Genomic DNA, 21,768 nt, shown 5'->3' on the forward strand with positions numbered 1-21,768 from the left:
TGCCAGGGAGGCCACGCCTATATGGTAGCCCCAAGGTGAATGCCTAAGGGGTTCTGTCATTCAGAATCAGACACTACTGCAGGCCCAGACAACTGCTTTATACTGGGCGGGGCCATGCCTTTCCCTTCTACTTTCCTACCTTGGCAGGCAAGCCCGGACCTGAGCAACCAGATCATCTCAGTAAGCAGCCTGTGATTCAGTGAACTCGTAACTCACAACTGCATGAACACACACGTTACTTATGCGTGTACTCACTAATGCACCCCTGCTCATTTCCACGGCTATGCTGATCCAGGGTCTCACGGTCGATCACCAAACAGCAAGGTCTCATACATCATCCCAGGAACTGAGTCCCCACACTTGCAGGTATAAACACCTGGGAATTTGGGCATTAGCCCAGTTACCAACTAGAGCTTCACAAAGATGCAATCACTGACCTAGAATAAACAGAGCGTGATGACACAACTCAACTTCACGAACATAGAACTTTCCAGAAACAAACAGGGACGGGTTAACCATTAGGCACAGCAGGCACAGACAGGACTTAAGAACAAAAGGTTTATTTGTTTGGCTTGTGTACGTGTACATGTGCGTGTGGTGTGTGCATACATGTGTAAAGTAAAAGCCAAGGGTCAATTCAATGTGTTCCTCTATTGCTCTCCACATGTTTTCCTTCCTAAGGTAGCGTTTTACATTTACTCATATGTCCACGTGGGCATGTGAGGGCCCGTGGAGCTTGGGTGGCAGGCATAAGAGCTATAAGATAAGCCAGGCGTGGTGGCGCACGCCTTTAATCCCAGCACTCTGGAGGCAGAGGCAGGTGGATTTCTGAGTTCGAGGCCAGCCTGGTCTACAAAGTGAGTGCCAGGACAGCCAGGGCTACACAGAGAAACCCTGTCTCGAAAAACCAAAAAAAAAAAAAAAAAAAAAAGAGCTATAACATGTGTGTCCCAGGGATTGAACTCAAGTGATCAGATTTAGCTGCAGGTACTCTTACTGTTTCTTCTTAGACTTTAAAATGCCTTTTGGACGGGATTAGGGACAGAGCTCAGCAGTAAAGCACTTGACTAGCAAACACGAGATCCTGGGATCCTGCTCCCAGCCCAAAACAAGCAAAACCCAAACTGTTGGAGCAATGTTTTTGTACCCTGTGTGTGAAGACGTGTCTCTGACCTTTCTTGCCTGCCTAAGGCAAAAACAAACAAAAAACCCAACTTGTTTCAATGAGGAGGGGGTCCCACAAAGACAAAAGTGCCTAGGGCCAAAACTGTTACAATGAGGAGAAAGTAATCTCGAAGCATATAGTCCTCAGGGACCACACTGGGGGACCACACATTTGCTTGCCCGGCTGTCCACACAAAGACCTCCCGAGTGTTGTCTGAGTAGGAGGGGCTGTTTGCTAGTCCAGCCCCAGTCCCGCCCCGCCCCGTGCCAAGGCCAGCCTATTGGTTGGGTGGGGTGACTATCTCCAAAAGCTCCAAGTTTCCCTGAGCAGCAGCCGCCTCTAAGCTGGTGCAACTAGAACCAGCTTGCGGGACAGAATCCGGCCAAGACATGCTTGGGCTTACACAGCATGCTCAGAAAGCTTGGAGAATGAAGCCCTTCAGTCCTGAGGTCAGCAGGGACCAGTGGGCAGCTGGAGGGTCTCCAGGGCTGGGCTGGTTTTGGCCACTTGAGCATCTCTTTCCCCCAGTGGCTGCCAGTTTTTCTGGTGGAAGAAACGGAATAGTCTCCCTTGTTCACCAGGTCGGCCAGGACCTAGGGCCTAGGTCTCAGCTCCTCTTTCAGGACCGGTGTAATGGGTTCCTCTGGCCCTTGGGAGGAAAGTGGGGTAAGGTCAGTCCAAGGCAAAGCTTGAGGGGACGCAGATGGCAGGTTCCTGGCCACAGAGGAGACTCACTTATACCCTTCATGGCAATGCCCCCCTTTCCGAGTCTCCGGTCTGCTCTCTGACCTTGCTGAGCCCTCCAGATCAGTGTCCAGCTGACATCTCAGCAGGGGCAAAACTGTGATCAAGGGACTGGACCCAGCTACTTCAAGTAGGGGTCAAAAAGTTTGAGACATGCCTTGAACTCTGCCTCCCTTGGCCAGGTTTCCCCAGACCCATCCCCTGCCACCGCAGGCCACCTGCTTCGAATCTCTACTCTCTTCCTGACCTTGCTCGAGTTGCCCCAAGTCTGCAGAGGTTCCGTGGTATCCAACCGGCCATTCGTCACTGTTTGGAACGGAGACACTCATTGGTGCCTGACAGAGTATGGAGTGGATGTGGATGTCAGTGTCTTCGATGTGGTTGTCAACAAGGAGCAGAGTTTCCAAGGCTCTAACATGACAATTTTCTACCGAGAGGAGTTGGGCACCTACCCTTACTATACACCCACGGGGGAACCAGTATTTGGTGGTCTGCCCCAGAATGCCAGCCTGGTTACCCACCTTGCTCACACATTCCAGGATATCAAGGCTGCCATGCCTGAACCTGACTTCTCAGGACTGGCAGTCATTGATTGGGAGGCTTGGCGCCCACGGTGGGCCTTCAACTGGGACAGCAAGGACATTTATCGGCAGCGCTCAATGGAACTGGTCCAGGCAGAGCACCCTGACTGGCCAGAAACTTTAGTGGAGGCAGCAGCCAAAGACCAGTTCCAGGAAGCTGCACAGGCCTGGATGGCAGGCACCCTCCAACTGGGGCAGGTACTGCGTCCCCGTGGCCTCTGGGGCTACTATGGCTTCCCTGACTGCTACAACAACGACTTTCTAAGTCTCAACTACACAGGCCAGTGCCCACTCTGCGTCCGTGATCAGAACGACCAGCTAGGGTGGTTGTGGAACCAGAGCTATGCCCTTTATCCCAGTATTTACTTGCCTGCAGCACTGATGGGCACAGGGAAGTCGCAGATGTACGTTCGACACCGTGTGCAAGAGGCGCTCCGTGTGGCTATAGTTTCCAGAGACCCCCATGTGCCCGTAATGCCCTACGTCCAGATCTTCTATGAAACGACAGATTATCTTCTGCCCCTGGTGAGTCCTCTATGACTTTGTCAGCCGTCCTTGTTAGGTAATATGGTAATAGTCCAATCGCTGAGTCCACTTAACTTCAGGGTATTACAATCTTTGGGGAAAGGTAGGGGAGGTTCTGAGCTTGGACCAAATTGTTTTACTCCTGGCTTAAATACTCCAGTGCTTTGTCCGTTCATTCCCCCCACTCCCACCCCCACACATAGAACATCTACTTTATGCTAAATTCTGTATGAAGCATGAGAAAGTCAGAAAAGGGAATAGGCTTGCCCCTGGCCACCAACACTAGAGAGGCCTCAGGTGAAAGAGATTATTTGTCCCATCCAGTGATGTCCCAGCAGTTCCCACAGGGAGGAAGGACAGTAAACCTTATACAACCGTGTATGCAATCTCCTTCCCAGGAGGAACTGGAGCACAGCCTGGGGGAGAGCGCAGCCCAGGGAGTGGCAGGAGCAGTGCTCTGGCTAAGCTCAAACAAAACAAGTACCAAGGTAAGTGGAGGCCTGGGAGTAGGGCAGGGATGAGGGGAGACTGGCTTCCTCTCGCTACTCCTGACATCCTGGCTAAGCACCAGGCAAGCACACGGCTGTGGTGTTTCTTATGATCTCCTTCCCACTCAGGAATCATGCCAGGCCATTAAAGCATACATGGATTCCACACTTGGGCCCTTCATCGTGAACGTGACCAGTGCAGCTCTTTTGTGCAGCGAAGCTCTGTGCTCCGGCCATGGTCGCTGTGTCCGCCATCCGAGTTATCCTGAGGCTCTCCTCACCCTCAACCCTGCTAGTTTCTCCATTGAGCTAACACATGATGGCAGGCCCCCGAGCCTCAAGGGTACCCTCTCACTTAAGGACCGGGCGCAGATGGCTATGAAATTCAAGTGCCGATGCTACCGTGGATGGAGCGGCAAGTGGTGTGACAAGCGGGGTATGTGGTGATTAGCTGCACCCGACTGCACACACTGGACACCTGACATACCCAGGGCCTACCTAGGACTTCCTCAAATACAGTCACATGCCCACAAGTCACAGGAGTACACTCAACCACTGTCATGGCCACAGGCACATAGGCACAGTCACGGGAATAGCCACATAGTGAATCAGAATTTAGGACAGGCACTATCCATTCTGAGCCTAGGACTTAATTGTCAGCAGTTCCTCCAGAATCTATGAGTCAGCAGACACAAAAGCTGGCATTTGCCATGCAGCTCTGTGCCAAGCCCTGTGCTAATAAGCAAGCACTAGAAGTGGGCTAGCTCATTCAGTCTTTGCAATGGACATGCAGGGAAGCTGAGCCCTTTTCATTCACTTACCTCACACACACTAGGCAAGTACTCTAACATTAAGCTATATCCCCAGTCACTGAGGGTTGCCCAGCAAGAAGAGACAAGCAAGGCCAGGCATGGATGATGCACACCTTGGATCCCAGTACTTGGGAGGCAAGGCCAGCCTACATATTGAGCTCCAGGACAGCCTGGGCTACACAGAGAAACCCTGTCTCAAAAAAAAAAAAACCAAACAAACAAAAACCCAACCAAACAACAAAAAATAAACCCAAACCAAACCAAACAAACAACCAGGAGAGATGCATTTTGAAATCTAGGCTATCTAGCTCCAAAGATAGAACCTTGCACACCTACTGCGTGTTAATGGTGCCCTCAGAGGGCTGGGGAAACACAAGCATCACTCTATAGGATCCCTGAATCTGCTGAGTACTAGCATCACTCGACCCGGCAAAAAAGCTGTCTTATATTACTTAGCTGTTTAATTAGCTCCTAAAATAGGCAGGTCTCAGAACCCAGAAGGCACCGGAAAGGCTCTATACTTTCATCCCATTGTGTTGTCTGAAGACGACAGGAAGTTCCACCTGATCAGGCCATTTCCACCAACCCACCAGGACTGGAGACCCTACTAGAGCGGAAACAAAGCGAAACTCTCATTTCTTTGAGCCTGGAGCCAGGAGAGGGGCAGGCGGAGCTGAACACAGGCAAGCTGCTAGAAGCCGGCTAGAGCCAAGAGGAGGCGGAGCCAACGAAAGGAAACTACGGGCTTAGTTGCGGGTCACCACCGGAAGGGAAGAAGCCAGGGACAGAATGGGCCTACACGAGTTCTGTTGTGACGCTCAGAACCGGGGGCGGGGTGTCTAGGTAGGGACATTCCGGGCGGGCACTGAGAACTTAGGAGGAGGTGCTCTGTCTCCTGCGAAGACTGCAGTGAGTCCTCCGTACTGCTGGGACCAGCGTGGGCAGACCGAGGAGTTGGAGCCAGAAACAGCGAGTTACCCAACCGTGCGCAGGCAGGACGTGGACCATCCCGGAATTCGGCTTTAACATGTCAGTATCACCCTCACTTCTCACATGCTGCCCGTTTATCCACCCTGCGCCTGTGGTCCCCAAAGTTACTGTGTCGCTCTTCAAGTCTTCCCAGTGTTTCCCTTTTCCTTAGAGCTTAGTGCTTGTTGAGCTACAGCCACCATAATCGAGCTTTCAAAACCCCCACTCCCAAAAGATCCATGGCCCGTGTCCCACAAGGGGCAGGTGCAGACCCACCCTGAAGACCCGGAGCTTCGCTCCACTTAACAGTGGTGGGGTCCGCAATGAAGGGGTTAAACCTGTCTGGGGGAACCCTGGCGCTCTGAGCTAGGGGCGGACCCAGAGGTTCCTCGTTTCTGACCTTACTTAGAAGGTGTGGGAGCTGGGGAGGGAGTGCTGTGTCTGCGGAGCCACCTGGAGCCAGGTAAGAGGCTTAAAGCCTGGTGTTTGAGATTTGGGGGGAAGGGGGGAGAGGGCTGTCCTCAGGCTCAGGGAAAATTGGGAAAGGGAGTCAGGAGGCACGTTCTGCGGTAAATGAGTAAAGGAGTGGGACCCACTGTCCATCCACTGCAAGAAATCCCCCAACATAGACCCTCCTGCCAGCAGATCCTAGAATAAGGCAGGTAAACAATGGAGTTTACAGCTGGAGCATTATGGTCCACACCTTTCATCCCAGCACTAGAGGCAAAGACAGGCAGTTCTTTGTGAGTTCGAGGCCAGAGTGGCCTACAAGTGAGTTCCAGGACAGCCAGGTCAGTTACACATAGAAACCCTGTCTCAAAACAAACAAACAAAAAAACAAAACTCAAAACAAACAAACAAACAAAAACCCAGGGGAGTGGGGGTGACAGAGGTCCGGGTCCCCAACGTAGTGGCCGTTGGACACCTGTAGATTTAGGAAGGAAGCCATGGTCCTTATCAGGGTGACTATGAAACTGAGACCAGAGGCAAGCAGACTTGCAAAAGCCACATTCTGTGTAATGGGCCAAGCTCCACAGCAGTGCCATCAAAGCCCCATGTGTAGGGACAGGAGGATCCAAGGCCAAAATGTCTTGAATTGGACAGAATTGGAGCAGAGGGCCACAGGCTCCTTGTCCCGAGGAGGGAAGGCAGTAGGGGTTGAGGGGTTGAGCCTGTTTGGGGTGGGTGTGAGTGTCTCCAGGGCCACTTTTGTGGCTCAGATAACTGAAAAAGCTCAGGGTTGGAGGAGAGCTAACCTGTGTGGGGAGGAGGGGCATGGGGGGTGGGGGTGACTCCTGGGAGAGGTCTTCTGAAAAGAAAAACTCAGGTGGGGGCAAGCTAAAAGTATGATGGCTGGTTTGCACTGTCTGCCAAGGCCAGCGAGCTACAGTCATGGGCTACTAGGAGGCTGAGGCACTTAGGTCACTATTTTGAGGCAAACACAGGCTATACATACCCTGGAGAAGTGGGGGAGGGGGGGCGGGGGCAGGGAACCCAAGCAAAACAAAAGATGGTGAGCGCCTTTAATCCCAGCACTTGGGAGGCAGAGGCAGGCGGATTTCTGAGTTCGAGGCCAGCCTGGTCTACAAAGTGAGTTCCAGGACAGCCAGGACTATACAGAGAAACCCTGTCTCGAAAAACCAAAAAAAAAAAAAAAAAAAGATGGTGAGCAAGTGGGCTAGGGTGGCAAGCCTGACATGGTGAGGTGTGGCAAATGATAAGAGATTTGTAGCCAGAGCCCAGCCTTCAGCATTTCTTAGTACTGCCAGCTTCCCTCCAGTGTTGGGTCAGGGCACTCAGCTAGTCTCCATGAGTTCTCCTCACAGGGGTTGGGATGGGTCTCCTCTAGACTGCAGGTGCTTTCAAGTGCATAGGGACAAGGTGAAGCACACACCTTCCCCCAATCCCAGGATGCACACCCCTCCCCCTCCACTCATCCTTCCCTGCCCCAACTGTATCTTCCTGACACAGCCTAGCATGCTGTTATACCCAGGAGGTAATCCCTTATATAAGGAAATGCCACTACCTGGAGACTGTGGCCTTACCTTCCAGCCAGGCACTAAACCATCTGAAACCTAACAGAAAGTGACCTTGGCTTCTTGCCTGACACAGCGAGCTGAGCCTGGATCCCGCCTGTAGGCCGGAGCTGACTCTGAGCCCTGGCAGTCAAGCTGACCCCTACCTTAGACCCCGTGCACCGGATGGAGCTGATCCTGAGTACCAGCCCAGCAAAGCTGACTCTAGATCCTGCACGCCAGCCAGAGTTGACCCTGAGATTCAACCTGACCAAGCTAACCCTGGATCCTGCACGCCAGCCAGAGCTGTCGCTGAGTCCTAGGCTAGCTGAGCTGACCCTGGATCCCACATGCCACCCAGAGATGAGCCTCAGTCCTGGCCCAGCTGAGCTTACCCTGGATTCTCAACACCAGGCAAAAGAGCTCCCAGTTCCCAAGCTGCCTGAATTAATCCTGGAGCCTGTACACTGCCGACCCGAGCTCATGAGTGCCTGTGCTGATCTCATCAATGACCAGTGGCCCCGCAGTCGTGCCTCCCGTCTCCACTCCCTGGGCCAGTCCTCAGATGCCTTCCCCCTCTGCCTGATGCTGCTGAGCCCCCAGCCCACACCTGGAGCAGCCCCTGTTGTAGTGGGCCATGCCCGCTTATCACGGGTACTGGACCAACCCCACAGCCTTTTAGTAGAGACAGTGGTGGTAGCCCGGGCTCTGAGGGGCCGTGGCTTTGGTCGCCGCCTCATGGAGGGCTTGGAGGCCTTTGCCAGAGCCCGGGGTTTCCGACGGCTACACCTCACCACTCATGACCAGCTGTACTTCTATGCCCATCTGGGCTACCAACTGGGTGAGCCTGTGCAGGGTTTGGCCTTCACCAACCGTCGACTGTCCACCACTGTCCTACGTGCCTTCTCTAAGCCACCCTGCCCCCAGCCACCCTGCAAGGAGCCAATCCTAGCTGCCCAAGCTGTCCCAAGGAGCTCCAAGGGACCCCCATTGCCACCACCTCCTCCCCTACCCCAGTCTCTGACCGCCTCACCGCCTCCTTCACCCGAGCCCCTTCCTCAAAGCCCGCTAGAGACATGCTATCGAGATCTGAAGGGGTGCCCTATATTCTGGATGGAAAAAGACATCTGATGGCCCTGTCTCTCTGGGACACTGGATTGCCCAGAACAGAGCCAGCCTCAGCCCACAGGCCATACTTCAGCCCCCTCTACCCCCTGTGGACAACCTTACCCTGTGTATCTTTCGTGGGTCCCAGTAGGCCAGGGGGTGGCTTTGGAGCTTTGGCTCAGAGCTGTCAGTGTGGCTGAATAAAGGCTTTCATTAGGTATGGCTGTGACAGTTTATTGGTTAACTCCCATTCCCAGATCCCCCTATGACTGACAGAATCCTTACTACCCAAGTTGGCCCAAGAGCTATTGATGAGGTAATATCTGTCTTTTGAACCTCCTCTCCACACCCAGGGTAACTGTTCCTCTCCCCTTCCACTCATTATCACTCACAGAGCACTTCCGATGGGTCAGGTCCTGCACTGGACACAGGCAATGAGGAATCTGTAGACAGGCCAAGGTGAAGAGAGCAGCAGGGCTCATGCTAGGAGCCCAGGCACCCTCACTTCCCTCAGGGATCTGGGAAGTTCCCTGATCTGAGAGGTCATGTGAGAGACCTGAGTGCTGACTATGGATGAAGCAAGGAGGCAAGAACTGAGTGTTACTGAAACAGAGGCAATGTGGGCAGGGGAAGGAAAAGGATTTATGATGTCCATGAGTCTGTGAGGCCTTAGAGAATATGATGGTACCCTGACGGAGATGGAGGACCCTGGAGGGGAGCAGCCCAGGATGCTAAGGGTATGGGTTCTTTGGGAGACCCGTGGAATACTTGGAGGCCATATTTACCCCACCCCCCAGCTTGGTCCCATTCCCCGAGGAGAGCAACGAGGGGAAGCTTTGCTTGCTGTGCAAAAGGCAGTTTGTCTCTTTGGCCATGGACTGACTCTAAGCCCATACCCCCTTTCCTGCAGGTCTCCATCTCTGTGGCATGATCATGCCCCTAGGCCTAACCATGGTGGTGGGGTTAACCCTGTGCCTGATGCATGGCCAGGCTTTGCTGCAGGTTCCTGAACATCCTTTTTCTGTGGTGTGGAATGTACCCTCAGCAAGATGTAAGGCCCACTTTGGTGTGCATCTGCCTCTCGATGCCCTCGGCATTGTAGCCAACCACGGCCAGCATTTTCACGGCCAAAACATCTCCATCTTCTACAAGAACCAGTTTGGTCTTTATCCTTACTTTGGACCTAGAGGTACAGCCCACAATGGGGGAATCCCTCAGGCTGTGTCCTTAGACCACCACTTGGCACGAGCTGCCCACCAGATCCTACACAGCTTAAGATCTAGCTTTGCTGGCTTGGCAGTGCTGGACTGGGAAGAATGGTACCCACTCTGGGCTGGGAACTGGGGGCCCCATCGACAAGTCTACCTGGCAGCCTCCTGGGTTTGGACACAGCAGATGTTCCCTGGCTTGGACCCTCAGGAACAGCTCCACAAAGCCCATACTAGCTTTGAGCAGGCTGCCCGTGCACTCATGGAATACACTCTGCAGCTGGGCCGGACACTTCGCCCGAGTGGCCTCTGGGGCTTTTACAGATATCCAGCCTGTGGCAATGGCTGGCATAAGATGGCTTCCAACTACACAGGCCACTGCCGTGCAGCCATCACTACCCGAAACACCCAACTGCGTTGGCTCTGGGCTGTCTCCAGTGCTCTCTTCCCTAGCATCTACCTCCCACCCAGACTGCCACTTGCCTACCGTCAGGCCTTTGTCCGACACCGCCTGGAGGAAGCCTTCCGTGTAGCCCTTATGGAGCATTCACATCCTCTACCCGTTCTGGCTTATTCTCGCCTCACACACCGGAGCTCTGGGAGATTCCTGTCTCTGGTAAGGAGAAGCTCAGGGCTAAGGATCAGAGTCTAGAGAAACAGCCATGTCCTAGAAAGGTCTGAAGAGAAAACTTTCCCAAAGGGACTTGGAGGTAGTCATGATCTGGGGGGTTTTAAAAAGACCCTAGCCAGGCATGGTAGCGCACGCCTTTAATCCCAGCACCTGGGAGGCAGAGGCAGGCGGATTTTTGAGTTCGAGGCCAGCCTGGTCTACAAAGTGAGTTCCAGGACAGCCAGGGCTACAGAGAAACCCTGTCTCGAAAAACCAAAAATAAATAAATAAAAAGACCCTATCCTAGTCCAGGCAGTGGTAATGCACACCTTTAATCCCAGTACTGGGGAGGCAGAAGCAGGCAGATCTCTGTGAGTTTGAGGCCATTCTGGTCTACAGAGCAAGTTCCAGGACAGCTAGGGCTACTCAGAGAAACCCTATCTTGAAAGTCAAAACAACAACAAAAAGATCCTATCCTGGAGTAGGGAGGTATGGTGATGTACTGGGAAATATCAGTGGTGCCTGGTCTAAGGACTGTTATTCTCTGAATGGAAGTTCTAAGAAATTACTTAGAGGCTCTGTTAAAAGCGCTCTACTCTGGAGGCAGAATCATAGCAGTAAACCAAACCGTGTCGTGGTAAAGTTGGGCCCTGATAGATCTGGCCAGTCGAGCTTGGGCTTAACAGTTCTCTGCCTGCAGGATGACCTGATGCAGACTATTGGAGTGAGTGCGGCACTGGGAACAGCTGGAGTGGTACTCTGGGGGGACCTGAGCTTCTCTAGCTCTGAGGTGAGCGTTGCCCCTCATCGTGCTCACGCTGGAGCCCCAAGATAGGGGAGAAGCCATGCCAAGTCATAGAAAAGGAGCTTTGACCTATCTTTTCTCTCTGTAGGAAGAGTGCTGGCGTCTCCATGACTACCTAGTGGGCACTTTAGGCCCCTATGTAATCAATGTGACCAAGGCTGCCATGGCTTGCAGTCACCAGAGATGTCATGGCCATGGTCGATGTGCCCGGAAAGACCCAGGACAAATGGAAGCCTTTCTACATCTGCAGCCAGATGACAGTCTTGGAGCTTGGAATTCCTTCAGATGCCGTTGTTACTCGGGCTGGGCTGGCCCTACCTGCCTGGAGCCTAAACCCTGAGCCCAACATAGAGTCAGGAGTCCCTGCCTTTGCTTCTTGACCCTGCTGTCATTTTCCCAGTCCTAAAGGAATTCCCCTTTATGCTTTGTTTAGCTTATGGGACCTTCCCAAGTACATATCCCACTTCCACCAACACAACTTCCATAGAAATTCCTGAGGAATAGATAGGGCCTAATAAGAATATAAAACCAGTCTCAGAGCCTGCTGAGATCATCTGACTTAAAGCAATAAAGAAGCTTCGGGGTCAGTTCCAGGCATTTAAGGTGACTAGCCTAGGACTTTGTTCCTATACCCCAGTGTATCTATAGAGAAGTAAAATCTAGGTTCAGACAACCCCTACATGCCTCCCAACACCCCCCCCCCAAATTAAGCTAAGGCCTGTTAAACGCTAAGCTATTATCTGTATTTTCATCCATAAAGTCACTCATTACTTGAAGTTTGTCTGTCCGCGCCATTCTATCTAGCGCCAAACCTGGCGCCTCAAAGCAGGTGCTTCGTTATCAGGCCTTGCAGACGCTTCTAGTGAGAAAGGAAACTACTGAGTTAACTATGAACCGCGCGGGCGAGGGTAGGGGAAGGAGGGGCGAAGTGGGTACGCAGGGCATTGTGGGTACATAGTTTAGCTAGAGCGGCGTCGGCTTATGTGTCTCCCGAATGGACTACTACTCCCGTCGTGCACTGCGCACAACTCGGGCGGTGCTAATCTGTGTACGCTGACGCCTGGGGATAGTAGTTTCGGCCGCGTGTATGTGGATCTGAACTTGGTGGCGGGGAACTCACCTTCCCAGCGACCCATTTGACAGGGCGGGGCGCCTCACGAAGATGGTGGCGCGCGCGGCGTGTGGCTCCTGTCGTCCTCGCCAGTCTCAGCTCAGCACACGGGCCAGCGTTTCGCTGGTTTGGAGTTCCCGCCCTCCGGGTCCCTGACCCCGTGCCCCCTTCCCGTGTCCCCAATTCCGGGTTCCAGGAATGCCTCGTGCTCGGAAGGGCAATGCGCTCCGCAAGGGCGGTCAGCGCCGTGGAGGAGGTGAGTCCGGGGGCTCCAGTAGAACTGTTAAGTAGTGAGCGGGGGTGTTCCGTGGTTCCCCTTCGATGTCATTGAGGGACCTGAGTTGGTGAATCTTCCCAGATCAGCCCAGCGTGACCTCCCAGAACTCTGCTAAGGCTCGCACGTGCCCCAGCTGGCTTTGGCCACGTGTGCGCCTCACTTGAGCACATTGCCAGCTGTTTTTCGAAATCCCGCGCCGCAACGATGATTTGACCAGCATTAAGGACCTAGGTTTTCTCGTCGCTACTGGGGTAGACAACCACACCAGAAAGAGCGTAAAGCCAACCCTTTTGCTAAATTCTAGTAGTGCATTTGGTAGGCTGCACAAGGAAATTAGCAGAGAGACCTTGTCTGTTCTGTAAAACGGGGAAGTGTGATTGGAAAGGTAGAGAATTGGGGCCCTATCAATTGGACGAGAGACCCGGAGGACATCCAGAGAGCCCGAAGCAGCCTGGAGACTTCTTATCAGCCTCAACCAGAAGTATGACCTGTTGCGTTAAACAAGTAACTGCTGAAAAAGAGTGCCTGCCCAGCATATTTTTGACCTGACAGCTACCTTAATGTGGCTTGGGTCTCGGGGCATTTAGTAGGGTGGTGACAGTTCCACAAGGACTAGTACTGAAAGCATTTACTTACCGAGTGGTCTTAGAATCATGGCAGGCTCTGTGAGGGGAGCTCCTGAGATGGTAAAGAACCTGGTGCAAGGGTCCAGCAGCCAAAGGGACCACAATACAGTTCGGCAGATGAGACCGTCCAGGTGGTTTTGACAAGTAGGATAGTAAGAGAAGAGGTGAACAGAAATCAACGTGTGGGGTGAACATTTTTTTTACAGGCAAGTAATGTTAGTGGTCCCTAAGGTGTAAGGACTCCTACTGGGTCAGAACCTGTCCAGGGTGCCTACCATAATAGCTGCCCTATTTAAGGCCAGTCTTCAGCCCTGGAGAGAGTTCACAAGCTGTCTGTCTGTTCCTGCCCTACTGACACTTTGAGAGTCCCTATGACACCCGGTCAAGAGCTTCTGGTCTTCCAAGGCTCAGAGGCACCATCGTGTCTATACCTAAAGTTGGTGGCCCTGAGTGGACCGAAGGAAGCTCAGAAAACAATATATTTGAAACACAGAGTGCCCAGCACACCCGCAGGGACCTGGGCCTCTGCTACTCCCAGAGTTGGTAGCCTAGTGAGTGCCATGGCCTGGAGCAGAGCCATTGCCAGTTACTTGTCTTTACCTGCTACACCAAGGGGCGTACTTTGTTGTCCACACTGTAGAGTCTGGGAAACTGGTCAAAGTTTACCTCTGCTCTAATGAGGGGCAGGGGGCGCTAATGGTATAGCCCAATGGAGAACATAAGACCTAGGCTCGGTTTAAACCCCTGAGCCTGCCTAGTCCTATAACCTGATCCCTAACCTTTACATTATCCCCTTTTGACCATAACCTAGAGTGGGCCACAGGCCTCCCTGGGACTCATCCCAGTCCCTTCTGCCACTCTGGTTCCTGCTGTCCTTAAACAGACTGTGTCCACCAAGCAGAGATAGCACACACCTTTAAGCACTGGAGAAGCAGAGGCAGGTGGATCTCTGTGAGTTCAAGGCCAGCCTGGACCACAGAGCTAGTTCCAGGACAGCCAATGCTACACAAAGAAACCCTATCTGAGAGAGGAAAAACAAAGGCTATGCCTTCCTGGGGTCCCCACTCGCCAAGTCTGCCAGGTTGTCCCTGGGTAGGCCTAGCTCCTGTGTTCTCTAGCAGATAGACTTTCTTCCCTTTTTTCTGCTTCCTAATTCAAGTCCCAGGTGTCAGGCCTTGGTTTGCTCATCTCTGAGATGGGATAGCATTGATGAAGTTAACTGAGATGCCCTGAGTCATCCCTCACCGGTAGAAGCTGGTCAGATTGGGATTTTATGTCCCCAGGTGCCAGGAGTAGCACCCAGGCTGACTCTGGCTCCAGTGAGGATGAAGCGGCCAGTGAGGCCCGGAGTACCACCAGTGACTGTCCCAGCCTTCTCAGCACCACCGCAGAGGACTGCCTGGGTGAGAGCAAATTGACATTTGACAGGGGCTCAGTGAGGGCTCCACTGGACGGGGGCAGGATCCAGTGATGACCAGCTGGCTTTGCAGGTGGGGAAGCAGTGGATGAACAAAGCCAGCAGGAAAACCTGGAGGAGAAGCTGAAAGGTTATGTGGACTGCCTGACTGACAAGAGGTACCTCTGGCTGCTGGCCAGCCTCGACACTCGCGGGGGGGGGGGGGGGGCGTTCAGCCGATGACAAATGGAACCAAGGGTGTGTCACCCACGTGAACCCTTTATCGCCTCCCAGTGCCAAGACCCGTCAAGGAGCCCTGGAGAGCCTGCGCCTGGCCCTGGCCTCCCGCCTACTTCCGGACTTTCTGCTGGAGCGCAGCCTCACTCTGGCGGATGCCCTGGAAAAGTGCCTTAAGAAAGGTCGATTCCTGGGCACTTGGGGAACCCTAGCTAGGCAGGTGTTGCCGCTTGCCGCATGCGCTAACTGGAAAGCATCCTGTAGGGAAGGGTGAAGAACAGGCTCTGGCTGCTGCTGTGCTAGGCATTCTCTGTGTGCAGTTGGGCCCTGGACCCAAGGGTGAGGAGCTGTTCCGTAGCCTGCAGCCCCTGCTCATCTCGGTGCTCAGTGACAGTACAGCAAGCCCCACTGCCCGGCTCCATGTGAGTATTTCCACGCCCATCAGTCCCTCATGCCCAGGCAGGGGGTTGGGCTCTACCTGTCTTCAGATTCTCCACTTATACGATGTTCCTGATGTTGACCGGTGGTGGCCTAGCTTTGTCCTCTTTCCAACAGTGTGCTTCTGCTCTTGGCTTGGGTTGCTATGTGGCTGCCACCGACGTCCAGGTAAGTGGACTTTGGGCACAAGTGGTAGAGCAACTTGGCTCAGTAGCTCTGTCTGTGAGCCACACCTGTCTCCCTGTGCTCCTAGGACCTGGTCTCTTGCTTGGCCTGCTTGGAAGGTGTTTTCAGCTGGTCCGGTGGCACTAGTGGCTCTATGGCGTCTCTGGTTCCCACCAGCCTCCATGGCCTTCTCTGTGCTGCCCTGCAGGCCTGGGCATTGCTGCTCACCATCTGTCCTGGTACCCACATCAGCCATATCCTTGACAGGTAGGGGCTGCTGCCTATTGGGAGGGAGAGGGAGTTTGTGAAGGGACCCTCAACCCATCTGCGAAGCTTAGCTTGCCCTTTCTGTAGGCAGCTGCCCCGGCTGCCCCAGCTCTTGTCCAGTGAAAGTGTGAACCTGCGGATTGCTGCTGGTGAAGCCATCGCGCTACTCTTTGAGCTTGCCCGGGACGTTGAGGTGCGAGGGACAGTAGGAAGAGCCCGCTGGCACCTGTGACCATCCCAGGCTGTTTGCAGAATGTGCCACAAACAAACAAGACCCAGCAGTCTTGGGTCATCTTGCAGGGGAGGTGACCCCCAACTCTTAACACACGCACATGCTAGTCTATAGTGGGGGTTTTGAGTAGAGGTGAAAGCTGAGAGAGGCCGAGGAGGGGTTAGGAGGAGGAGAGCAGTGAGTGGAAGAAAAACTCTGGGGAGCACTTTGCTCAGTTCCAGCAGAACTCAATCTCCCACCCCATACCTCCATTGTCCCACACAGGAGGACTTCGTCTATGAAGACATGGAGGCCCTCTGTGGATCTCTGCGTACCCTAGCCACCGACAGCAATAAGTACCGTGCCAAGATTGACCGGCGGCGCCAGCGCTCCATTTTCCGAGCTGTGCTGCACTTTGTTGAGGTGTGTGTGAGGACATGAGTGACCCTTAAAAATGTGTCCCCAGGGGTTAGGCATGGTGGCCCACACCTGTAATCCCAGCATTTAGGAGGCAGGGGCATGCTGGTAAATTCCGGGACAGCTGGGGCTTCATAGACCCTGCCTGTCTGTCTCTCTCTCTCTCTTTCTCTCATGTACTCGTGCGCACATACACATACCTGTCCCAGGCATGGCAGCCAATCCCAATCATGGGCTCTCTCCTCTACAGGGTGGTGAATGTGAGGAGGAGACAGTCCGCTTCGGACTGGAAGTGCTCTACATAGACAGCTGGGCTCGCCATCGTATCTACACAGCCTTCAAAGATGTGTTGGGCTCCGGCATGCACTATCACCTCCAGGTGAGGGGACAGGGGGAGGGCCACATAGCCTGACTGCTTCAGACTGGCCGTAGCTAATTGCCTTGTTTTCAGAACAATGAGCTTCTCCGTGACATCTTTGGCCTGGGCCCTGTGCTAGTGTTGGATGCTGCTGCCCTGAAGGCCTGCAAGATTTCACGCTTTGAAAAGGTTTGCACCTTGGACGCCTTTATCTTGCCTTCTGTTACCCAGGGGCATAGCTCTGCGAGTGGGCTCTCGGTTCACCGTGCTCCCTTCTTTGCCTCTTCGACAGCACCTTTACAATGCTGCAGCCTTCAAAGCCCGGACCAAGGCCCGGAGTCGTGCAAGGGACAAGCGGGCAGATATCTTGTGAATCAGACTGGCCAACGAGAAGGCTACCCATACCATACCATATTTTTAACAGAAGATAGTGCAAGAACTGGTCCCTGCCAGTGATTGTCACTTTATTTTTTTAATGATGAAACCAAAAATAGACAAATGTGGGAGGGTCAAGGGATCAGGACACTTAGACTCAAGCCCTTTGTATGTGCACTCAGCCCTGTGGCTGTGGCCTCTTTCTGTCCTGTCTCAGGTAAAACCAAATGTGTGCCGGTCCTGGAGGACTAACGGGCGGGGCGGGTGGTGAGAAAGGACCATCCCTGTTTTATAGACCTTGCCCCCCCACTGGGGCTGCTTCCCTTGGGGGTCTGGCACCATGGCGTAGGGTAGGCAAAGCTGCCTATAATGGATGTGTGTGCTGGTTTATTAAAGATAAGAGAGAATTAAATGATACTTAGTCCCCTGTGGCCTTTATCCTGAGTCTTGCCTGCACTCTCTCCCTCCCGTCTCCCACCCCAGGTTTGGCGGCAGCTAAGATCTCTACCTCACCTTTGTCCTCCATGGCAGGACATGTAGTTCCCCCTCTGAGAGCTGAGACTGGACCCCCCACTGGGAGGCCTGGCAGAGTGGGTGGTTGAGCCGGGCAGCTATTTCTAGACTTCTGAACCTCCTATCTGGGGGTGGCCAGAGGGTGCTGACAAGAGGTGCCAGGAAAAGACTGGTGCCCCATCCTCTGACCTTTGGCTATCCAAAGCAGGGCCCTGGCACCAGAAGGCTTGGTCAGGCCTGGCCTGAAGAGGTCAAGAGAGACAGGAAGCTGTGGGGTTACATCAGGCTTGTACAGAAATCTCACCAAGGAGTAGTGTAGATGAAGCCATCAGTGAGAGAACAGAGACCTGCTAAAAGCCCCTTTCCCCCTCCCCACAGTCTCACATACAGATGGCATCTCAGCTGGGTGCCCGAGCCTCACTGGAGTTGAGCCTTCTTAGCTGGCTGAGGCTAGCCAGACGCAATTTGAGCAGAGTCTCCTCTTGTGTGCGCAGCGTGTGAGCCAACACCCTCAGGGATTCGCTCTGCAGCACTGGGGATGAGAAGACATTTGTGGGACCTTGTCATGACTGCATGCCTCCCCAGATCCCCACACAGTCCTGTGTCAGGGTTTGCCCACTGGCCCATGCCCCACCCTTTATTGCTTCATTTCCAGTTGCCCTGGGTTCCTGGTCCTGCCTGTCCCTACCACTTAGATAGACAGCCACGGTGGCCAGCGCCAGGCAGGTGAACACCAGCAGTACCAGCAGCAGAAGGAAGCCCCCACGGCCACACACAGGGCTGCAGCCAGCGTGGGTGCACAGCGATGGTGGTAAGACACCCAGAAGCTCCTCCCATGCCTGTGCCTCCTCCACCAGACAGGGTCGTAGGGAGCCTGCAGGGAGAACCGGTCCATCAGTCCATTGGGAAGGTGGTACCCACAGCATCCATCTCACTTCCTGCCTGAGCTCCCTTACCTCCGCTGTGTAGGTCACTGATGGACTCCACTCGGTGCAGACGCACCTCCTGCACATGGTTAGGAGCCAGCGTTCCCCTGTTCCTCTGGTTCTGCATTGGCAACACGGTGTCTACAGGGGTGGTGGGACAATTGGAGCAATCAATTCCTTTGTAGGTTGCAGAGACTTGGGACATATGGGAACTGCACCTGTGACATTTGGTTCCAAATTCCCTACAATTTCAGGGGTGACCCTTAGTTTGGGTCCAGAGCTCCAAAGGCTTTAGTCTGTGCATAGGGACTCCATGCTCCCATGGTCACATTGAAGCATTTCCCAGGTTTGCCTGCTTATTCCTCCTGGCCTCCGGTCTGCCTTAACAGACAGTGATTCAGCCTCTTATGGGAGTCCTGCTGTTTGCACTCAACAGCGCCGCAGGAGTCCACTTTTTTCTTAACAGTTTCATCTAACTTAAAGGGCTCCTCCCTCTGGTCTCCCTCTGAGGCTATCTGGGCATTTAGGTAGTTTCCAATTCTCTGTGGAAATTACCCCCCAGGACATCCATCATTAAATACGAAGGCTTTCCCCACTTTCCTGAAAGTTACTGAGGACAATTCTCAGAAGTGGAAATCATGGGGCCCAAAGAACTGAGAGTTCTCTTTGAAGCTATCATCAAAACTGTCTTCTAAAAGGCCTGTCTAGAGCCCAGCAGTACAACATGGCCACCATTAGCCATCCCACTGTGGGAAAAATGTGTGTGTGTGTGGTGCAGAAGCCATGCTGACCTAGCACTGGAACCCAATAAATAACCTAGACTCACTAACTACGGAGCCCCAGGAACTCTCTCTACCTCACCAGACCTGCCTGGGATCAGAAGTGTGTACCCCGTGATCTGCAGTTCACCTCCCAGACATAAAGACTGGCATACAAGCATCTGATTTTGGACTTGCTTCTGAGCATGTCGTGGGACAGTCTTCACACACATCCTGGCCCCGGAGAAATGAAACTCAGGTCTTTCAAGCATCCTAGACAAGTTCTTCACAGAACTATCCCCAGATTCTGTATGCCCACACCTTTACATATATTTGCTAACTTGAGAGATGAGAAACAGCTTGTCTTGATTGCTGCCTAGGGAGCCTGACCAACGTGTGTGTAATTACCGTTTACAGGTTCTGCCTATTTAGTCGCTGACTGTGGTTCCCTTATGGTTATATTTATTTCAGATTTTGTTTTGTTTTGAGATAGCGACTCACTGTGCTGGCCTGGAACTCATTGCGTAGCCTAAGCTAGGATGGGCTTAAACTCGAAATTCTTTTACCTCAGCCTACCTATTACTGGTATTAAGTGTGTGCATCTCGCTGGGCAGTGGTGGTGCACGCCTTTGATCCTAGCACTTGGGAGGCAGAGGCAGGCCGATTTCTGAGTTCGAGGCCAGCCTGGTCTACAGCGTGAGTAGGACAGCCAGGGCTATACAGAGAAACCCTGTCTCGGGGGGGAAAAAAAAGTGTGTGCATCTCTACCCAGCTTTGCTATTTGGTTTGTTTGTTTGTTTCTATAGGTTTTTTTGTTTGTTTGTTTTTAGACAAGGGTAGCAACCAGTAAGCTCCAGTGTCCTTCCTGTCCTCATGTCCCAGTGCACACAGCACTGGGGTTATAAGGCACACGAGACCACACCTGGCTTGTTCCGTGGTCACTGGGGTCTGAATTCAGATCTTCTGGTTATACAGCAGGTACTTTCAATCACTGAGCCATCTTGTCCCTCCCCACACCTCCCCTGTTTAAGACAGTCTCAGAAAGCTCCCAGACTGGTTTTGAGTACCTGGTTAGTTCAAGTGATCCTTCTGCCTCAGCATTTCAACTATTATCAAAATACTTGTGATTTCTAAATAACTATAATTACACTTTCTGCTGATGTTGACTGGGTATTTAGTTTTGAAACAGGGACTCACTATGTAGACCTGGCTGCCTAGAATTCAGAATATAGACCAGGCTGGCCTTGAACTCACAGAGATCCTCCTGTCTCTGCCTCTTGAGTGTGCACTGCCAAGGTCTTTTATTGGATGTTGTTGTCTGGTTTTGCCCCAACTCCAGATGCCTGCCAGGAACGCAGGTAACAGTGTAGCCCAGCCCTGGGGAAGGATGGCTTTGGGTCCTCTGGGTCCTCCCATCTCCGGACAGTAACTCAGCCTTTATGACATGCTTGAAGCTGCCCCATGACATGCTCACAAGCAGTTCAAACAAAACCAGAAGCTGTCAGTCCTTGAGCCTGGGTGATGGACTGCAGGTCACATTAAATCCCCTCTGCTCCTCACTGTGCGTCTCCAATACTTTATATTTGAACATGTTTCATTTGCTATAGAAAAAGACACATGGTAGATGTTATAGTTAAGTCTCCCCCTCTCACCCCAAAAAGGTTAACATCATCCTTTAGCAGAGGGCAGGCCCTTTCTCTGCAGTATAAAATATTTAGGGGGGACAGGATGGCTCAGCAGGTAAAGGCACTTGACCGGCTAAGTGTAAGTCTTGACCAGGCTAAGACACTCGCAGCAGGCCTGCCTACCTCATCGTCTCCTGGGCCAGATGTCCAAATGCTCCCCAGAACCGGTCTTCACCCCAATCCTGGCTCCGCTGAAGGAAGATCTGAACTGCTTGGGAGCTCCCCCAGATGCCCACACCTACTTGGGCACAGCCTATAGCTGACCCACTCCTAAGTGGAGAGCTTTGAATCCCTCCCTGAGGCAGGACCTTAGGGGGGGAGGAGTTCTAAGTATGACGGATGCATTCTTTCTCCATGCATAGGGGTAGGTCCCTAGGAGTGGGGTACAAAAAGACCGAGAGGTCTTCCCATGAAGCCAGGTCTCGCCGTGAGCCGTAGAACTAGAGCCTTGTTCTCCCCAGTGGCCACCCTCTCCTACCTTCTAGGGTCTCCTCAGGCATGGCAGTCGGTAGGTAGTCAGGGCCCAATGAGAGTGCCCAGTAGCAGAACTTGACAAAGAGAGCAATGGCTCCTTTCAGATTCTGGGAGAGGCCTGGCTGCCTCCCAACCTGCTCTTAAAATAGGCCTGAGCTCACTTTTCCTGGACTATATTTAGAGGGGGCAGCTCCGATCCATGAAAGGGGCAGAGTGACCTAGACGGGCTGCCCTAGACTACCTACTTGGTGAAGGGGCTCAGCCAAGAGCTGCTAGCACATGGGCACAAGGAACTTCTCAGAAAACCATACCAACTCTATACCCACCTAGACTTTGGGGGCTTTCATCTCGCAGATCAGCATGCAGCATGCACCATGTAGCATGCACCGTGTAGCATGGTAGAAAAGGATTCCTGCACAGTCCACTCAGCCATCCCTCACTCCCACATACCAGCCATCTCCTTCCAGCAAACGGGCGATAACCACCCACCACCACTGTGTGACCA

General features: G+C 53.1%; 5 protein-coding genes across 8 annotated transcripts; 4 read left to right on the forward strand and 1 right to left on the reverse strand.

The window, feature by feature from the left end:
* Positions 1-1,451: 1,451 nt before the first annotated feature.
* Positions 1,452-5,360, forward strand: Hyal1 (hyaluronidase 1). 3 transcript variants are annotated; one of them, XM_085827995.1, is made up of 5 exons: positions 1,509-1,614; positions 2,092-3,015; positions 3,414-3,503; positions 3,633-3,939; positions 5,163-5,360. In XM_085827995.1, exons 1-5 carry the CDS (start codon positions 1,555-1,557, stop codon positions 5,339-5,341), a joined length of 1,560 nt encoding a protein of 519 aa, XP_085684121.1. In that variant the 5' UTR covers positions 1,509-1,554; the 3' UTR covers positions 5,342-5,360. The 3 variants fall into 3 exon arrangements, with proteins under 3 accessions (XP_021027401.1, XP_085684121.1, XP_021027400.1); XM_021171742.3 differs by having other exon boundaries at positions 1,452-1,614; positions 2,867-3,015; positions 3,633-5,360; XM_021171741.3 differs by having other exon boundaries at positions 3,633-5,360.
* Positions 5,093-8,626, forward strand: Naa80 (N-alpha-acetyltransferase 80, NatH catalytic subunit). Its single transcript, XM_021171745.3, has 2 exons — positions 5,093-5,344; positions 7,397-8,626. Exon 2 carries the CDS (start codon positions 7,486-7,488, stop codon positions 8,428-8,430), a length of 945 nt encoding a protein of 314 aa, XP_021027404.1. The 5' UTR covers positions 5,093-5,344; positions 7,397-7,485; the 3' UTR covers positions 8,431-8,626.
* On the forward strand, positions 5,101-11,789 carry Hyal3 (hyaluronidase 3). Its single transcript, XM_021171743.3, has 4 exons — positions 5,101-5,344; positions 9,317-10,230; positions 10,925-11,014; positions 11,118-11,789. The coding sequence occupies exons 2-4, from the start codon at positions 9,334-9,336 to the stop codon at positions 11,367-11,369; spliced, it is 1,239 nt and encodes a 412-aa protein (XP_021027402.1). The 5' UTR covers positions 5,101-5,344; positions 9,317-9,333; the 3' UTR covers positions 11,370-11,789.
* A 311-nt stretch (positions 11,790-12,100) lies between these two features.
* Ifrd2 (interferon related developmental regulator 2) lies at positions 12,101-17,345 on the forward strand. The gene is made up of 12 exons (XM_021172203.3): positions 12,101-12,396; positions 14,327-14,446; positions 14,534-14,618; positions 14,734-14,858; positions 14,941-15,098; positions 15,232-15,282; positions 15,368-15,546; positions 15,634-15,739; positions 16,043-16,180; positions 16,425-16,553; positions 16,626-16,721; positions 16,825-17,345. The coding sequence occupies exons 1-12, from the start codon at positions 12,339-12,341 to the stop codon at positions 16,903-16,905; spliced, it is 1,326 nt and encodes a 441-aa protein (XP_021027862.1). The 5' UTR covers positions 12,101-12,338; the 3' UTR covers positions 16,906-17,345.
* A 105-nt stretch (positions 17,346-17,450) lies between these two features.
* Positions 17,451-21,369, reverse strand: Lsmem2 (leucine rich single-pass membrane protein 2). 2 transcript variants are annotated; one of them, XM_021171207.3, is made up of 4 exons: positions 21,268-21,369; positions 18,377-18,487; positions 18,109-18,294; positions 17,451-17,952 (listed from the first exon to the last, which is right to left on the reverse strand). In XM_021171207.3, the coding sequence occupies exons 1-4, from the start codon at positions 21,287-21,289 to the stop codon at positions 17,819-17,821; spliced, it is 453 nt and encodes a 150-aa protein (XP_021026866.1). In that variant the 5' UTR covers positions 21,290-21,369; the 3' UTR covers positions 17,451-17,818. The 2 variants fall into 2 exon arrangements, with proteins under 2 accessions (XP_021026866.1, XP_029337177.1); XM_029481317.2 differs by lacking the exon at positions 21,268-21,369 and adding an exon at positions 20,913-21,237.
* Between the last annotated feature and the right edge of the window lie 399 nt (positions 21,370-21,768).

This window comes from Mus caroli, unplaced genomic scaffold, assembly GCF_978045245.1.
Source record: "Mus caroli unplaced genomic scaffold, Mus_caroli_1 scaffold_11, whole genome shotgun sequence".
NCBI classification, from domain to species: domain Eukaryota; kingdom Metazoa; phylum Chordata; class Mammalia; order Rodentia; family Muridae; genus Mus; species Mus caroli.

Excerpts from the sequence above, each read along its gene's own strand:
- Naa80 (XM_021171745.3), top strand. The coding sequence starts at position 7,486 with ATGGAGCTGATCCTGAGTACCAGCCCAGCAAAGCTGACTCTAGATCCT.
- Ifrd2 (XM_021172203.3), top strand. The coding sequence starts at position 12,339 with ATGCCTCGTGCTCGGAAGGGCAATGCGCTCCGCAAGGGCGGTCAGCGC. Across the intron at positions 15,283-15,367 it reads TGGCTGCCACCGACGTCCAG|GACCTGGTCTCTTGCTTGGC; the intron begins GTAAGTGGACTT and ends CTGTGCTCCTAG. Across the intron at positions 15,740-16,042 it reads AGCTTGCCCGGGACGTTGAG|GAGGACTTCGTCTATGAAGA; the intron begins GTGCGAGGGACA and ends TGTCCCACACAG.
- Lsmem2 (XM_021171207.3), bottom strand. The coding sequence starts at position 21,289 with ATGCCTGAGGAGACCCTAGAAG. Across the intron at positions 18,488-21,267 it reads GCCTGAGGAGACCCTAGAAG|ACACCGTGTTGCCAATGCAG; the intron begins GTAGGAGAGGGT and ends CCACCCCTGTAG. Across the intron at positions 18,295-18,376 it reads CAGTGACCTACACAGCGGAG|GCTCCCTACGACCCTGTCTG; the intron begins GTAAGGGAGCTC and ends TTCTCCCTGCAG.
- Hyal1 (XM_085827995.1), top strand. The coding sequence starts at position 1,555 with ATGCTTGGGCTTACACAGCATGCTCAGAAAGCTTGGAGAATGAAGCCC. Across the intron at positions 3,016-3,413 it reads CAGATTATCTTCTGCCCCTG|GAGGAACTGGAGCACAGCCT; the intron begins GTGAGTCCTCTA and ends TCTCCTTCCCAG. Across the intron at positions 3,504-3,632 it reads CAAACAAAACAAGTACCAAG|GAATCATGCCAGGCCATTAA; the intron begins GTAAGTGGAGGC and ends CTTCCCACTCAG.
- Hyal3 (XM_021171743.3), top strand. The coding sequence starts at position 9,334 with ATGATCATGCCCCTAGGCCTAACCATGGTGGTGGGGTTAACCCTGTGC. Across the intron at positions 10,231-10,924 it reads CTGGGAGATTCCTGTCTCTG|GATGACCTGATGCAGACTAT; the intron begins GTAAGGAGAAGC and ends CTCTGCCTGCAG. Across the intron at positions 11,015-11,117 it reads TGAGCTTCTCTAGCTCTGAG|GAAGAGTGCTGGCGTCTCCA; the intron begins GTGAGCGTTGCC and ends TTCTCTCTGTAG.